At 58.3% G+C, this 14174-nt stretch overlaps 4 protein-coding genes across 8 annotated transcripts; 1 reads left to right on the plus strand and 3 right to left on the minus strand.

Annotated features, from left to right (window-relative positions):
• Positions 1 to 157: 157 nt before the first annotated feature.
• On the minus strand, positions 158 to 2531 carry spint2 (serine peptidase inhibitor, Kunitz type, 2). Its single transcript, XM_053880624.1, has 7 exons — positions 2023 to 2531; positions 1581 to 1751; positions 1468 to 1515; positions 1166 to 1360; positions 1056 to 1100; positions 529 to 637; positions 158 to 470 (listed from the first exon to the last, which is right to left on the minus strand). Exons 1-7 carry the CDS (start codon positions 2384 to 2386, stop codon positions 398 to 400), a joined length of 1005 nt encoding a protein of 334 aa, XP_053736599.1. The 5' UTR covers positions 2387 to 2531; the 3' UTR covers positions 158 to 397.
• LOC128768113 (transmembrane 4 L6 family member 5-like) lies at positions 1607 to 3774 on the plus strand. The gene is made up of 4 exons (XM_053880738.1): positions 1607 to 3123; positions 3203 to 3271; positions 3334 to 3488; positions 3552 to 3774. Exons 1-4 carry the CDS (start codon positions 2944 to 2946, stop codon positions 3772 to 3774), a joined length of 627 nt encoding a protein of 208 aa, XP_053736713.1. The 5' UTR covers positions 1607 to 2943.
• Positions 3372 to 10306, minus strand: rnf168 (ring finger protein 168). Of its 4 annotated transcripts, XR_008416217.1 has the most exons (9): positions 9677 to 10306; positions 6584 to 6723; positions 6305 to 6506; positions 6175 to 6239; positions 4566 to 4721; positions 4457 to 4503; positions 4333 to 4393; positions 3565 to 4269; positions 3372 to 3468 (listed from the first exon to the last, which is right to left on the minus strand). XR_008416217.1 is itself a non-coding variant. In XM_053880601.1 (8 exons), the coding sequence occupies exons 2-8, from the start codon at positions 6689 to 6691 to the stop codon at positions 3841 to 3843; spliced, it is 1068 nt and encodes a 355-aa protein (XP_053736576.1). In that variant the 5' UTR covers positions 6692 to 6723; positions 9251 to 9661; the 3' UTR covers positions 3700 to 3840. The 4 variants fall into 4 exon arrangements, 3 of the variants coding, with proteins under 3 accessions (XP_053736576.1, XP_053736566.1, XP_053736585.1); XM_053880601.1 differs by lacking the exons at positions 3372 to 3468; positions 9677 to 10306 and adding an exon at positions 9251 to 9661 and having other exon boundaries at positions 3700 to 4269; XM_053880591.1 differs by lacking the exons at positions 3372 to 3468; positions 9677 to 10306 and adding an exon at positions 9137 to 9661 and having other exon boundaries at positions 3700 to 4269.
• A 91-nt stretch (positions 10307 to 10397) lies between these two features.
• Positions 10398 to 14158, minus strand: LOC128767896 (zinc finger protein OZF-like). Of its 2 annotated transcripts, XM_053880249.1 has the most exons (6): positions 13874 to 14158; positions 13350 to 13536; positions 12197 to 12375; positions 12083 to 12128; positions 11260 to 12016; positions 10398 to 11194 (listed from the first exon to the last, which is right to left on the minus strand). In XM_053880249.1, the coding sequence occupies exons 1-6, from the start codon at positions 14012 to 14014 to the stop codon at positions 10405 to 10407; spliced, it is 2100 nt and encodes a 699-aa protein (XP_053736224.1). In that variant the 5' UTR covers positions 14015 to 14158; the 3' UTR covers positions 10398 to 10404. The 2 variants fall into 2 exon arrangements, with proteins under 2 accessions (XP_053736224.1, XP_053736234.1); XM_053880259.1 differs by lacking the exon at positions 13874 to 14158 and having other exon boundaries at positions 12197 to 12564; positions 13350 to 13863.
• Between the last annotated feature and the right edge of the window lie 16 nt (positions 14159 to 14174).

A 14174-nucleotide genomic window follows, 5' to 3' on the forward strand; every position in this document is an offset into this window, starting at 1 on the left:
CCAAGCAGCGCCGGCCCTGCAGTCCAGCCGGTCTCCCAGGGGCCTCTTCTTCAGCAACCCTGACACCGTGTGGAGCCCCGCCTCTCTGGGGCAGGAAGCATGGAGAACCTGGTGTTTGTGCCGAGCCTCTCCAGACCAAGCAAGGAGAACGCCTTTAACGTTATTCTGTAGTCAATAGTGTCACAAGGGTTTTCTTCAAGTTTATTCAGCACAAATCATCTAAGAACAACCACAGGAGAGAAAATCCCACAAGGTCCTCCAGGGGGCGACAAGGCAGCTTCTGAAGTGAGAACTCCTACGCGATGACATCATCACACGCTCGGGCGCATCCTCCTTCTAAAAGATAAATATAAAAGCAAGTTCTTCATTGGTGTCTGCGTCACACGCAAGGCTGGCCTCAGGCCTCGGGCGGGACGGCGAGCGAGTCCTGCGACGGCTCGTCCGGGTCCTGCAGCAGCTCCGCCTTGTCACTGGAAGAGAAGGACGCTCAGTTCCAGCTCTGTCTGAGGGTCACAGAGCTGAGGTCACCTGAGGGAGGCCGGCGCGCCAGGGGGGAGGCGGCGGCGGACTGCGACGACGATGAGTGCTGCCACCAGCAGGGCGGAGACACCGGCCAGAGTCAGGAGCAGGAAGAAGGCTGCAGAGTCAGACGCATGTTAGAGGCCCCGCCCACCAGGCCGGACATCAACAAGTCCTGAGGAACTGACAACACAACAACAGCAGCAGCAAGCAAGAGACGCACACGCACACGCACCCTGGCCAGCCCTGCGGGGACCTCTCCTGGCAGTGCCCCTTTCCCCAGCCACGTGGCTCATCTGTTACTCTGAAGCCTCCACCCTCTCATTGAGGCTGAAGCTCGCGGGGTCCGGCAGAAAGGTCCCCACAGGTGAAGCACACACACACACACACACACACACACACACACACACACACACACACACACACACACACACACACACACACACACACACACACACACACACACACACACACACACACACACACACACACACACACACAGGTCACTTCTGACGAGACTCCACCTTCGACCTCACCTGCCGTCCAGCGGTTGCGAAGTTGCCCGCGACTGTCGACAGAGCCTGGACACAAAGAGCGTCGCGTGAGCCGATACAGGAAGTGATGTCAGAGCGTTTCCTGCCACTACCTTCCTCACGGCAGCGATTCAGACACTCCTCCAAGCTGGCGTGGCGATTCAGGTTGCCACGACAGCCCCCATAGATGAAGGAGTGGCAGGTGCCGCTGGCCCCGTCGTAGTAGAACATGGGGAAGGCTGCACGGCAGGGTCCGGCGTCTGGGGCCCCGGAGCAGAGGGCCGCAGCCTTCTGGGACGGAGGCTGAGCTGCGAGAAAGTCCGCAAGTTGCTGGGGACCGTGACCGACGCCCGAGCAAACCACTGGTTCTGACCCGGGAGCGCGCATGTCTGGACTCAACAGAGGCGGTACTCACTCACTGCAGCGGGGCTCCCAGGGGCCTGGGCACGCGCTGCCTCCGAGCCTGGAGCCAGAGCCGCGTTAACGCTGCACCGTCCACAAGCACACGCCAGTCTCAGCCACACTCACCAGTGTCGCCCCCGCACAGCGCCTCACACTCCTCCTGCGACGCGAAATTGTTCCCGTTGCCACCGCAGCCGCCGTAAGTGAAGCGTCGACACGTCTTACTCGTCACATCGTAGTAGAACCGCGGGAAGGCGGCGCGGCAGCGACCCACCTTCATCGGCAGCCAACAGTGCGCTGGAAGAGCAAGGCATCATCAGAGCAACCCTCAAGTCCCCTCACTCGAGAAAGGCCCGAGAGCGTGTTGTTATCTCAAACCCTCCACTGGTCCGACTGGTTGGACCGCGCTGAGCGAGCGCGTCTCTGACGTCACTCGTCAGAACCAGTCCGGCAGCGGCCCGCTCGAGCCGAGCCCTGAGGAACCGCGACGCTCCTGGGCCCAAGTTCTGACGAGCGCCGACGCCCCTCTATTAAATGTTGAGGAACAGAAACCCGAAGGGTCACTCACTGGTGTTGACCTCGCTCGACGGCGGGTTCGAGAAGGGGACGATCTTCAGTCTCTGATAAACCAGGAACCGCTCGCTGGGCTCCAGCAGGCAGCCGCGGAGCGGGCACCGGACCAGACCGCACCGAGGTGCTCCGCTGCCGGAGGGCGCCACCAGCGCCAGGTCGCAGTCGTCGGCGGAGCAGCAGAGGTCCCGGCAGCGACCCGGGTCGGTCTCGTTGGACCAACGCAGCTCCTGGGCCGGGCTCTGCGGGCTCAGGCCTTGTTTCGGCCCCAGGTCCGAGTTCCACCGACAGGTCCGAGCGGAACCCGTCCAGCCCGGCTCGCAGGCGACCAAGAGGCAGATCAAAGACAGCAACACCCTCATCTCTGCGGGTCAGAACCAGCAGACGACGCGGACCAGACTGGCGCAGTTCGAGAGGTCTCTCTCGAAAACTTCCGCGTCTGGTGTCGCAGTGATGTTACCTGCGCAGGTGCGAGGCCACGCCTCCGCAGCGTCATTGGCTCTGCGCCGACGGTGCAACCCGATCCACGGACACGGGATTTGGCTCATAAATGGCGGGAATGGCGCGTCACGTGACCGGGCTCGGAGCTGATGGCGTCCTGATGGACAACGTTGGAGCGGAAATGAGGCCCGGAGACGAGCCTGCGAGGAGCTGGTGAAGATCACGACCACGTTTCCTCGGACGTCGATCAGGCAGGTGCCGCCGAGACATGGGCCGCAGGGGCCCCGAGGACCACATCCGGAGCCGTCACAGGCTGACTCACAGAGGTTCCCCAAACACAAGGGGAAAAGGGTCAGATGACCGTCATCTGACGTGCCACTTCCCCTGTTCCGTCATGTGACCTGGGAGTCTGGTTCCATTGGGCGGAGACGTCGTCACGGCGAGTCCACTTCTTCACTCCAGCACCAGGCAGGTGGTGATGATGTGTGTGTCCCGGTGCCTCTACTGCGTGGGCCTTGCTCTCATTCCTCTCGCCATCATCTCCATCTTGTCCAACGTCCTGCTCCTGCTTCCTGAACTGACGGTCCACTTCCTGCTGGAGGGTCACGTCACCAGAGAGGCCACCTGGGCCACGGGGCTGTGGGGGTCGGGGGTCCTGGTGAGAGCTCCGCGTGCGTGCGTGTCTCCGTGCCCGAGCGTTTACCTGTGTGTGTGTGTGCCCGTGTGTGTGTGTGCAGGTCCTGGTGGTAGCTCGGTCCTTCATCACCAGCAGCAGGACCCGAGGCTGCTGCACCTTCAGACGCCAGGTGTGTCGGCGCGGCATGTGGCCCCTGCGGGGCGTGTGGTGTTCTGACCCAGCTGTGTGCAGATGTTCTGCCAGGTCCTGTACTCCGGCGTGTGTCTGGGGGTTTCGGGACTCTCTGGTCTGGTGAGCCTCACGGGTCTGGTCCGCGGTCCACGGTGTCTCTACAACAGCAGTTCCGGACCCACCTGGGGGGTTCCACTGAAGCCCAGGATGGATGGGTAAGAGCGACACACAGCGCCCTCTGGCGACCACCGGGTGACGACTGTGCGCGCCCCCTGCAGGACTGGCGTGTACCTCCACAACAGGAGCCTGTGGTCCCAGGTGTGTCTGCGGCCCAGCGGCGTGGTGCTGTGGAACCTGGTGCTGTTCAGCCTGATGGCCGGCTGCTGCGCCCTGCAGCTGATCCTCTGTGGACTCAACGTCCTCAACACACTGACGGGTCTGCTTCTGGGACCGGGAGCCGCTCGCCGTGAGCAGGAAGCGGCTCGCAGCTCTAAAAAATAAACCACTTTATTTATTGGTTTGCAGCTCTTTGTAACTAAGTGAGGCTGTGGACAGAAGTGTGGGAGCTCAGCTGCTCAGGTGAGGGAACAGGTGAGTCAGCGTGGTCTGTCGTGCTCCCCTGCCGCTGGACGGGGGTGCGGCGGGGCCTGCAGCCGGCCGTCTGAGCTGGTAGGCGCCCACCGATCCTTTCCTCCGGTCGGGCCCGCGGCGCTCCTTGTCCAGCTCCTCCTGCAGCAGCAGCGCCACCCGCCGGTCCTCCTCCTCCTGCTGCCGCCGGCTCAGCAGTGCCGCCTCCTGCTCCGCCAAGACCTCGGGGAGGGAGGGAACGTGTCCCGACTGGAGGCTGCGCTTGGCGCCAGGCTCCGCCCCCTCCTCGCAGAGCTTCCTCTTGCCCCCTTCTCCAGGCTGGAGCCCGTGGTTTCGGTCCAGCAGGGGCCGCTGCGTGTGAGCGAAGGCAGCTTGGACAGGCTCCGGGCCCGAGAGCAGACGGTTCTCCTGCACCAGGAAAGAAAGTCAGCGAGCGCAGACCAACACCGGCAGGTCCCTGGGCCCACTAACCTTGTGGGAGGAAGACTTGGGGGCGGAGCCGGCAGGTCTGGCCGGGGCGGGACACAGAAACCTGCGGGAGGCAGAGCCAGCTGGCTGGAGTCACATGCGCATGCTGGGGAGGCGAGAGACCCACCTGTCCATCTGCCCACTGCCCAGCGGCGTCTTCCTCTCCGCTGAGTTCTGTGGAGAGAGCAAGCGTTAGCGAGGTGGCTGTGCCAGAGAGCGCCGTCGCCGTCACTGACCAGCTGATGACTGAGCAGCCGCGCCAGCTGCTCGTCCGCCTGCCGCCGCCGCCGCTCCTCCTGCAGGTGCTGCTCCTCCTCCTGCAGCAGCTGACAGATGTAGGCCTCGCTGGCCTCGCGCTGCCGCTCCTCCAGCTGCCGCTGCTCCTCCCTCAGCTGCGCAGAGACATCCGATCCAGGTTCATCACAACTCCCTCTGCTCAGACCGCGCTCCGCTCCTCCACACTACACCAGGTCATGACAGATACGCTCACCGCCACCTAACGGCCAGGCGCAGGTACTGCAACAACATTGCCAGGCCTTGACTAAGGCTGTGTCCCATCTCTCCCCCTGACACTGGGTGGCTCTGCGCCTCACGTGTCCCGCTCCTCCTCACTGGCCGCTCACCACTTGATCACGTGATCCCTTCAAACCCAGGGAGCTCCAGAGCTGACTTGAAACCAGGTGGGAAGATGAAGTGTGGAGAGATGTCCAGGAGAGCACAGGACTTGATCTCACAACAGTGTTGGACAGGACAACAGGGACATGTTAGTAGCCAGGACCACTCTTCCCTGTGTTGACTCTCTCTGGTGTCACACGTCAGCCAGCCAAATGCTCCACCGTGTCCCACAACATGAACAATACAACATGGATGTTCAACAGTAGGTTTGGATTTCTCCTGAACAAACCACAGTGGGCTAGCATCCAGGCTAACGTTAGCATCCTCACACCTCTGACACATCTGTCACCGCAACATAGGCCCCGCCCATTTCTCCTCCGCAGAAACGTTGGAGGGTGGAGGCGCTCACAACCAAGTGCTCGTGTTAGGGGGGAGACACGGGACCCGGCCTAAGACCAGACTCACAGCAAAGGCAGGTTGTGGCCCTGCAGAGGGGCGACTCACAGGACAAACCACTCCGTTAGGTGTGCGACGTCAGCAGATCCATCACCACAGAGAAAACTTTCTTCTGCACTGAGTTCACACCCACTCACGCACAGCGAGAGTATGGAGGGGCTTCTCTGCCATCCAGATTTGAATGCAAAAAGACACTGAATTAAAACTCAAACCTGACCACAGAAGCACACAGCGTGTCATTATTGATTATCAGGTTTGAGCTCGTCAAAAACCAGTTTCAAATCTGAAAAAAGACATCTATATATTACTTACTTGAATCAAATGATAAATTTTCACACTGTATTGAAAACTTTTTTTGTATTCGAACCTTAACATCAAAAAATAATTTTGTTGATGATTTGTTTTGGAATTCAACTCGTTTTTCCAAATCTGGATGGCAGAGACGTCCCTCCATATGAGAGAGAGTCAGCAGCCTAACCCTAACCCTAACCCTAACCCTAACCCGTTTGCAAGCGACGCTGGCGACGGCGTGAAACGCAGAGCCAACTCTGATGTCTGTTGAGGATCCAAGTGTGAGGACCACGACTCTCATCGCCACGGTTTATGTTTCCACCAATATTCTGCGATCTTACCAGGAACTTGTGTCCCTTTCTTTCTCAACTTATTTCCCGTATGAACGTTCCTCTCATCCGCGGCTGAACCAAACAAATGCGAGTCAGTAGGCTAAGATGGCGGCCCGCAGAGCCAGGAGGAAGACACGGAGAGGTGACTCACCCTGCTGACCTCCTCCTGGTACTCCTGTCTCACTGCCCCAGGCTCGCTCACTCTGGGGAAGGAAGCTGAGAGAGAGAGACACACACACTTGTAAGTCCGGCGCCAGAGTCTGGTGCTGGTGAGCTGCTACCTGCCAGGTGGTCCAGGGGGAGCGTGTCCTGTCCGCTCAGGCGACGCCGGCACTGGTCGGGGAACTCTGCCTGGATCTGCTCCCACAGCTGCTGGTTGACCAGAGAATGGTTGCGGCTGTTGTGTCGAACCCACGTGGACATGCGTTTGCGACACATCGGGCAGCACAAGGTGGACTTGTCCAGGGACTCCAGGAAGCAGCTCTGCACACACACACTCCCACGTCAGATGTGTCCGAACCTGGAGCCAGAGGTGTGTGTGTGTGTGTGTGTGTGAGGACCTTGCAGAAGGTGTGTGTGCAGGGCAGCGTCACAGGCTCTAGAAAGATTTCCAGACAAACTGGACACGCGCAGTCGCCCAGAGACAGCGGGCGCCGTGCGTCCGTCATCGCACCTCACAGGCCTCAACTGATCTCCGTTCCTAGTGGGAGCAGAAGAGCATTTTGACCACGTTGAGTGCCAAAGAGAAATAATTCCAGGCTACCCACTGCGTGACTACGGAGCCCTGGATGTGACATGCACGACTGTAGTTTTTTAATCCCGAGACAACAGTTCTATCTCTGGATTAAAAAGATAAAGTCATGCATGTCACATCCGGGGCTCAACGAAGAGGAGGCCACATGTTCAAACACAGCATGACTTCTCGGTTCCATCCATGTCTTACAGCTGTCAGGTCACTCCTCGTCCTGTGGGGTTCCACCACCTTTGGGATAAGCCAGTAGTCGCGCCTCCTCATCGCATCTCAAATCGCGACACGCAAGATCAAAAAAGTTCATTTTGACGTCAAGTCTTCCGCAGCTGAGCACTGGAGCACCAGCATCAGATAATGCAGTATCACGGCCATGAAAACCAGTTTATTGTGACGATGTCCGTCCAGTTACTTTCAATTAGAGTCTGACAAATCGCAAAAGAAAATGGTGCTAAACACGTCACAACTGCAGCAGCATGGCCAGGTGTCGATGTATTAAATATGGATATAAGACCATGTCACACCACACAATCAAGTATTGCCATAAAAATACCAATATGACACAGCTCAGGTTCAGGGGGAGAGAGCAGTGTGTGGCAGTGGTGCTGCAGGTGGAACACAGGAGCTCAAGGTGGAGGTGGGACTGCACCAAGGCTCCGCTCTGAGACCCTTCCTGTTGCCGTGGTGACGGACAGGTTGACAGTTGAGGCCAGACAAGAAGCCCCTTGGACCATGATGTTTGCAGATGACACTGTGATCTGTGGTGAGAGCAGGTCAGATCAGCTGGAGAGGTGAAGGTTTGCCTCAGAAAGGAGAGGAATGAAGGTCAGCTGCAGTAAGACAGAATCCATGTGTGTGGATGAGAGGGAGCCAAGTGGACAGGTGAAGCTACAGGACGCAGAGATAAAGAAGGTGGAGGGTTTGAAGTACTGAGGCTCAACTGTCCAGGGCCATGGAGAGTGTGAGGAAGAGGGGAAGAAGCGGCTGCAGGCAGGATGGAATTGGAGAAAAGTGTCAGGTGTGACGTGTGACAAAAGGTGTTGGCAAGGATGAGAGGGAAAGGGTCCAAAAGGGTGGTGAGGCCAGCAACGTTGTATGGTTTGGAAACACTGAGGAGAAGACAGGAGGCAGAGCTGGAGGGAGCAGAGATGAAGATGCTGAGCTTCTCTCTGGGAGTGAGTGCAGGATGATGAGAGGATCAGAGGGACAGCACATGTGCTCAGGTCTTCAGGAGACCAAGTCAGAGAGGCTGGATGGAGATGGTTTGGACATGTACAGAGGAGAGAGAGAGAGAGAGCCAGTACATTGGTAGATGAAGATGTTGAGATGTTGGAACTGCCAGGCAGCAGGTGGAGAGGAAGGCCACAGAGGAGGTTGATGGAGGTGGTGAAGGAGGACATGAGGTTTGGAGGTTTGAGAGGAGAGGAAGCAGAGGACAGGGGGAGATGGAGGAGGATGATCCACTGTGGCCACCACTGAAGGAAGAAGCCCTCAGAGAAAGAAGAAGATGAAGATGAAGAAAAAGAAGAAGAGGTTCAGGGGAGAGGCTGGGGGAAGGGAGATGTCAATGACAATCCTCACTAAGACAGGAAGACAAATGTGTGTGTGTGTGTGAGAGACTGGGCCACTCGACACGCGGTTTCCTCTGAGAGTCTGAAATGACCAGATGAATCAGGTGGAGCTTGAGAGAGGAGCTCATGTGCAGGTGACGGAGCGCTGACACACTGCTGCCTCCTTCCTGGACAACGCCTCTCCACCCATTATATTCAGATGTCGCCTCGATATCCAGATGACTGGCGACATCGAGATGTGAAGTTGTGAGCTCTTGGCCAAGTGATCCTGCGGCCCAGTTCGACGCCCCCTGGTTCGTGGCACAAATGTCCTCCAGCTGAGCCAGTGCTGTCCGCACCAAACTATCTTCCATGAGAAGAGCATCGCTCTGAAACACTGCAGCTGGGAAACACCCCGATCCTCACATTCTGACATGGAAGCCGCTCACTCACACGCCCCGTGTGAACGGCTGATACTGGCCAGTGGTTCTGGACACGTGGTCCAAACGCCGGCCCGGGCAGGACCCTCAGGTGGGTCGACCCAAAGCGGGAGACTGGAGTCCAGAGGCTTCAGAGAACCTGGGCACTGAGGAGGAACCATGACGGCACAGTGCGGTCAATTCGACAGATGTTGATGGGCGTGGAAATAGAAATTGATTTCCACCACGTCTGGCACTCGCCGTGTGGCACACAGCCGCCGCAGAAGCCCAAAGCACCAAGGTTGCCAATACACCAACATTTGACCAGAGACATGACACATGGCTGTGCGTGTGGCCACACTTCAATGATGCAGGACACAGACCAGTCAGCATCACCTGAAGCTGGCGCTCTGTCAAGACACAAGGGGCAGTGAGGCAAAAACACTGCCGCGGTTCATCAGTTACTCGTCATGGCTCTGTCATCGTCATCGCCAGAATGGAGAGATTTACCGGGAAGTGTCCTTTGCCTACAGCGCCCGTCGCGAGTCTGCGGATCGGAACCATTAGCCCTTTTAAGAACTCGCCTTCACCGAGCGTGTGACGTCACCGGGCTTTCTTACCGGTCACGAATGGAGGCGGTAAGAAAGCCGCAACACGTGACGGGCTCTAGTTTCAAAGGGTGTTTTAACTGTTCCCACGGGCCTGGTGACGATTCCACCAAACACTGCGAACACGAGCGCGAGTCTGTTGGCCGAGATCACGTCACGCCACGTCACAGGTCGGCTCACAACAACAACTGTAGCTGAGGCTAAAGCTAATGCAGCTCAGCGCAACACGGCAGTTGGCGGCATCGCAAGCAAGCAAACACACACACACACGCAGAGAGAACGCACACACGCTGAGAAGACGGTGGACCGTCAGCTCGGCGCCACTCACCAGAACCTCACGTGAAGTGGTTGCTAACGTTAGCCGTCACACCGGTGTGGTCCGCGCAGACTTCAGCAGCTCAACCGAACCTCCAGGACTGGCCGGGCCGGGGCCGAGCCCAGCGGACCGAACGTGGGCCGGGGTCCGTCCGAATGCGCGGCACAGTTTCAGCAGTTCGGTCCAGATCACCCGCCACTGGGACGGGAGAGACAGTCGCTGCGCGCATGCGCTGCGCTCCTCACGTGACCGGTTTCCCGGACGCTCAGGGAGACGGAACCGCGTCGCGAATCGAGTCCGGTGTGGACCAACCCGGAGCACGGGGCCCAGCAGCTTCACTCCTGCGTCTTTCTGACGAGGCAGAACCGGCGGACAAACGAGGGTCTGGGTTCTCAGAACCTCGGCCGAACCAGACTGATCCAAGCGGAACCAAAGTGGGCGGCTCTAAAAAAGTGTGACTCAGGCGGAAGTGGCTCCGATAGGCTGGTCGCGTGAGTCTTCGAGGCTTTCTTCAGGACCCAGCAGCAATGTTGCACTGGGAGTGGGAACCAATCAGGTGTGAGCTGAACCAAACCGGGGCCAGTGAAAAACTTCTACCAATTCTTTTGCTTTTCTTCTTCACTGGTCTTCTGCACAGTTCAGAGTCACGTATTGAGGCAGAAAGCGAATGGACAGGGGGAGGTCAGAGGACTTTAATTCGCTCGGGTTGAAATGAAACTGCTGATGATGTCACGGACACGTCACTGGTTGGCGAAGCCGTCCGCCCACAGGAAGACACTCTTCTGCTTGGCAGGCTTCGCCACGGGCTCCGGCACCGACGGCGGATCGTCGGCGCAGCTGTGCTTCTTCAGCTGCCGAGGGTCCGAGAATCCCTGGCTGCAGCGGGCGCACGTGTACAGCTTGACCCCCGTGTGGATCTGCATGTGCGACTTGAGCTGGTTGGACTGCCGGAACTTCCTGCTGCACACCACACACTCGTAAGGCTTCTCCCCCGTGTGCACCAGCAGGTGGCGATGGAAGTTTTGCGGCGTGCGGAACTCCCGGCCGCAGTGCTGGCACTTGTGTGGCTTGACGCCACTGTGCAGCAGCTGGTGCTGCCTGAGCTGCGACTGCAGCAGGAAGCTCTTGTCGCAGGCGTGGCAGACGTGGGGCCGCTCGCCGCTGTGCTGCCGCCTGTGGTACAGGTACAGGTGGCGCTGGTGGAAGGAGCGGCCGCACGTCTCGCACACAAACTCCTTGCTGCTGCTGTGCATCTTCTCGTGCGTGCGCAAGCTCACGCTGCTGCTGAAGCTCTTGCTGCAGATCTTGCAGCTGAAGGCTTTGACGCCGGGGTTTCGTCGGCGCCTGGCCACGGCGGCGTTGGCCCCGCCTCCCTCGCGGTGCACCAGCTGCTGGTGCTTCTGAAGCTGACAGTTGTAGAAGAAGGTCTTCCCGCACACGTCGCACATGAAGGGCTTCTCCACGCCGTGAACCAGCATGTGAGTCTTCAAAGCCCAGGTTCCAGAGAAGCCCTCGCCGCACTGGTCGCACCTGCAGACAGCCAACAGTGAGTGGGACAGACGCGGCTCGGGAGAGGCTGCGCACCAGCCGCTCACCTGAAGGGCTTCTCTCCGCTGTGGAGCCTCAGGTGTCTCTGCAGGTTGTACTTGAGGCCAAAGCTCAGACCACACGTGGGGCAGGTGAAGGGCTTCTCGCCACTGTGGACCACGCCGTGGTGCAGCAGGCTCATCTTGGACTTGAAGGCCTTGTCGCACTGCGAGCACTTGAAGGGCCGCTCCTCGGAGTGCGACCTCTTGTGGACCCGCAGGTTGCTGGCGGTGCTGAACCTCTTCCCGCAGGTCTGGCAGCCGTGCGGCCGGGCGCCGGTGTGGACGCTCTGGTGTTCTCGCAGTCCCTTCTTCCGCCGGAATTCTTTCCCACACACGTCGCACATGAAGGCTTTGACTTCAGTGTGAGACACCTGGTGGTAGCGCAGGGCTGCAGCCGAGGTGAAGGTGCGCTCGCACTGCCCGCACTGAAGCGGGCTCTTCTCCAGCCGGTGGCTGGCCTGGTGAACCCGCAGCTGCCGCAGCTGCCGGAACTTCTTGTGGCACTGGTCGCAGGACAACAGCTGATCGGGATCCTGGCTCTGCGCCGCCCTCAGCTGGTGGACCAGCATGTGCTTCTGCAGCGTGCGAGCTTTGTAGAAGCCCTTGTCGCAGCTGCTGCAGGGGAAAGGCTTGACGTGCCGCGCCGCGTGCTTCTTCAGCTGGTGCTGCTGGTGGAAACCTTTGCTGCACAGCTCGCAGAAGAAGCGCTTCTCTTTGTAGAGTTCTCGCCGCCGCTGCCGCTCTTGCTCCTTCAGCAGTTCGCCTGCAGAGAGGCCAGAGCACGCTCACTTCCGGTTCACGCCGCAGGGACCTCACTGTCTCGCGTCACCTGACTCAGCCTGGGAAGCCTCTCTGGACTCGTCACTCGGCAGCTTCTGAACACAGCACAGCAGGACGGTCAAGCAGTGGCCAAGCGGCGCCATCGCAAACAGAAGCAACTCACTGGGACCGGAGCGGGCGGGGCCTCCACCTCAGCAAGTGAGGTCGCAGCTTCTAGCAGCACCTGGCTGCAAGTGACTGCAACGTGAAGTGGAGGCTGCTCCATTGACGGCGAGAGACTCCACGTGCAGTTGCCGGGCGGCGGAGAGCAGGCGGCCGCCAGCTTGGGAGGGGCCGACGGGTCTGGAGGGACGGCAGGTGAAGAGCTTCAGGAAAGGTGAGCCATGGGGTCGTGCTCGGGATGAGCAACGTCCTCCTCCGACTGCCACGCCCAGAGAGCCCGTGCCTGAAGTGGTCGTGCCGGTCTGTGGAGGGCTTCTGGCTGGACACAGCAACATTCGCTTCACCAGTAGCGACAGCGTGCGACGGCACCTGAGGCGGACGTGAGCGATCACACGGCAAATACAGCAGGTACAGACTGAAGGTCTCACCCTGGCTCCGTGTTCCTTCCCAGGAGCACGTATGGCTCGGCAGGAACAACACTGTGGCTCCAGCTCAACAGTGTTTGAAACACTGGAGCTGTTCCTCACATCATCACGTTTGCTTTCAAACGACTAAAGCACAGAGCACATGACGCACAGACCGTTTGCTGGGAAATGTGCCAAACAATGAAGAGAACTGACTCTTGATTCTTCAAACAAAATCCTGTTTGTCTTTTTTTAGAATTATTCAGACTTAATCGTTGCTCCTAGTCAAACACGTCAGCCATTTCTATCCTAGTCATGAAATCCAGGATACGCTGTGGGCACTCCATGGGTCAGAACAAAAACCTGCACCCACTCTGTGGATCAGTGTCAGGCCCCTGGGTCAAATCCTCAGATATTAATCCTGATGGTAACTAGTCAGTCGCTAAAGCTTCAAGGTGTTTGGTCGACAAGACTAGGTACACTAATCTGACAGGGCCAGGGTTGGTTCCAACCAAAATAACAAGAAAATGCAATGGCTTTTTGGCGACTAAAAGTGGAATTGAAAAACAAAAAAGTATGAATGTCACTTAAACTAATAAAAATGAAATGACAGTTGACACCAAGACGAGACAGAACTACACTTGAAATATGCTGCCAAAAATCTTGCCCAAACTTCCCATCGAAAGTTGGAGTCCACAGAGCCATCAACGCAGTTTAACAGGGACGTCAGACGTTCAAACAGGTTCTCACCCGAGGACTTCTGGGGCATCTTTCTCACGCTTGGCTGTTTTTCCACCTGCGACCTTGGTGCTGGGCCCAGGCTCTTCTTGAAGAGCTCACTCTCCTCAAACACGTTAGCAGTGAGCTCATGGAAGACGCAGCAGATCTTCCTCGCCACCTGCTTCACAGCTGCATTCAGGACCTCAGTCACCAGTGTCTGCAGGAAAACACGAGGCACTGCTTTATCTTCAGTGTCAAACAAACCAGCGCACGACTTCGTCTTTCAATCAATTGTTCCGTCCATTTCCGCCCACGCAGGTCGTTATCTTACAGTCATCTGACCGTCACAAGAGAAGATGCAACACGGACTGATGTCGCTGCGGAAAACCGTCTCATACAAACACAGTGTGGCGCACGCCTTCCTCGCGTCGTCGCCGGAAGTGAGCTGCGGGTCTGCCTCCAAAGAGGGTTTCGGACAAAGTTCTGCTGCGAGGGAAGACGAGATAGTCCCCGAGGAGGAGAAGCCGATCAGCTCAGAACAAACAGCCCCTCACCTCGACGCCCGTTTCGCTCGAACGCAGCATGCCCGAACCGAGCGTTTCCATTATCACCGCGGTGGCGGACTCCACCGCCAGCGCCAAGATCCGTTCCGTCTGAGAGCGGAAAGTTTGCGAAGCTTCAACTTGGCTCGTCATCCTGAGCACCCAGCGCTGCAGTCCAGAAGCGGGGCGGCGAGTGTGCAATAGCTGGACCTCCTGGCCGGATGAGTCGAGAGGAGCGGGTCCGACAAGTCCAGAGCACAAGCGCAGGCTCGAACGGCTTCAACATGGCCGCCTTGTTTACATCCGGGGCTTA

The sequence above is a fragment of the Synchiropus splendidus genome, chromosome 1, assembly GCF_027744825.2.
Source record: "Synchiropus splendidus isolate RoL2022-P1 chromosome 1, RoL_Sspl_1.0, whole genome shotgun sequence".
NCBI lineage: Eukaryota > Metazoa > Chordata > Actinopteri > Syngnathiformes > Callionymidae > Synchiropus > Synchiropus splendidus.

What these genes read in the sequence shown, in the direction of transcription:
- spint2 (XM_053880624.1), bottom strand. Translation starts at nt 2,386, where the DNA reads ATGAGGGTGTTGCTGTCTTTGATCTGCCTCTTGGTCGCCTGCGAGCCG. An exon ending in GCTGTGCGGGGGCGACACTG is followed by an intron (nt 1,516 to 1,580) that starts GTGAGTGTGGCT and finishes CTCTGGCTCCAG; the next exon opens with GCTCGGAGGCAGCGCGTGCC. An exon ending in TGGGAGCCCCGCTGCAGTGA is followed by an intron (nt 1,361 to 1,467) that starts GTGAGTACCGCC and finishes ACTTTCTCGCAG; the next exon opens with CTCAGCCTCCGTCCCAGAAG.
- LOC128768113 (XM_053880738.1), top strand. Translation starts at nt 2,944, where the DNA reads ATGATGTGTGTGTCCCGGTGCCTCTACTGCGTGGGCCTTGCTCTCATT. An exon ending in TGTGGGGGTCGGGGGTCCTG is followed by an intron (nt 3,124 to 3,202) that starts GTGAGAGCTCCG and finishes GTGTGTGTGCAG; the next exon opens with GTCCTGGTGGTAGCTCGGTC. An exon ending in CTGAAGCCCAGGATGGATGG is followed by an intron (nt 3,489 to 3,551) that starts GTAAGAGCGACA and finishes CGCCCCCTGCAG; the next exon opens with GACTGGCGTGTACCTCCACA.
- rnf168 (XM_053880601.1), bottom strand. Translation starts at nt 6,691, where the DNA reads ATGACGGACGCACGGCGCCCGCTGTCTCTGGGCGACTGCGCGTGTCCA. An exon ending in ACCAGGAGGAGGTCAGCAGG is followed by an intron (nt 4,722 to 6,174) that starts GTGAGTCACCTC and finishes GTCTCTGCGCAG; the next exon opens with CTGAGGGAGGAGCAGCGGCA. An exon ending in GGCTGCTCAGTCATCAGCTG is followed by an intron (nt 4,504 to 4,565) that starts GTCAGTGACGGC and finishes CTCTCTCCACAG; the next exon opens with AACTCAGCGGAGAGGAAGAC.
- LOC128767896 (XM_053880249.1), bottom strand. Translation starts at nt 14,014, where the DNA reads ATGACGAGCCAAGTTGAAGCTTCGCAAACTTTCCGCTCTCAGACGGAA. An exon ending in CGAGCGAAACGGGCGTCGAG is followed by an intron (nt 13,537 to 13,873) that starts GTGAGGGGCTGT and finishes GTTTTCCTGCAG; the next exon opens with ACACTGGTGACTGAGGTCCT. An exon ending in GATGCCCCAGAAGTCCTCGG is followed by an intron (nt 12,376 to 13,349) that starts GTGAGAACCTGT and finishes CCGTCCCTCCAG; the next exon opens with ACCCGTCGGCCCCTCCCAAG.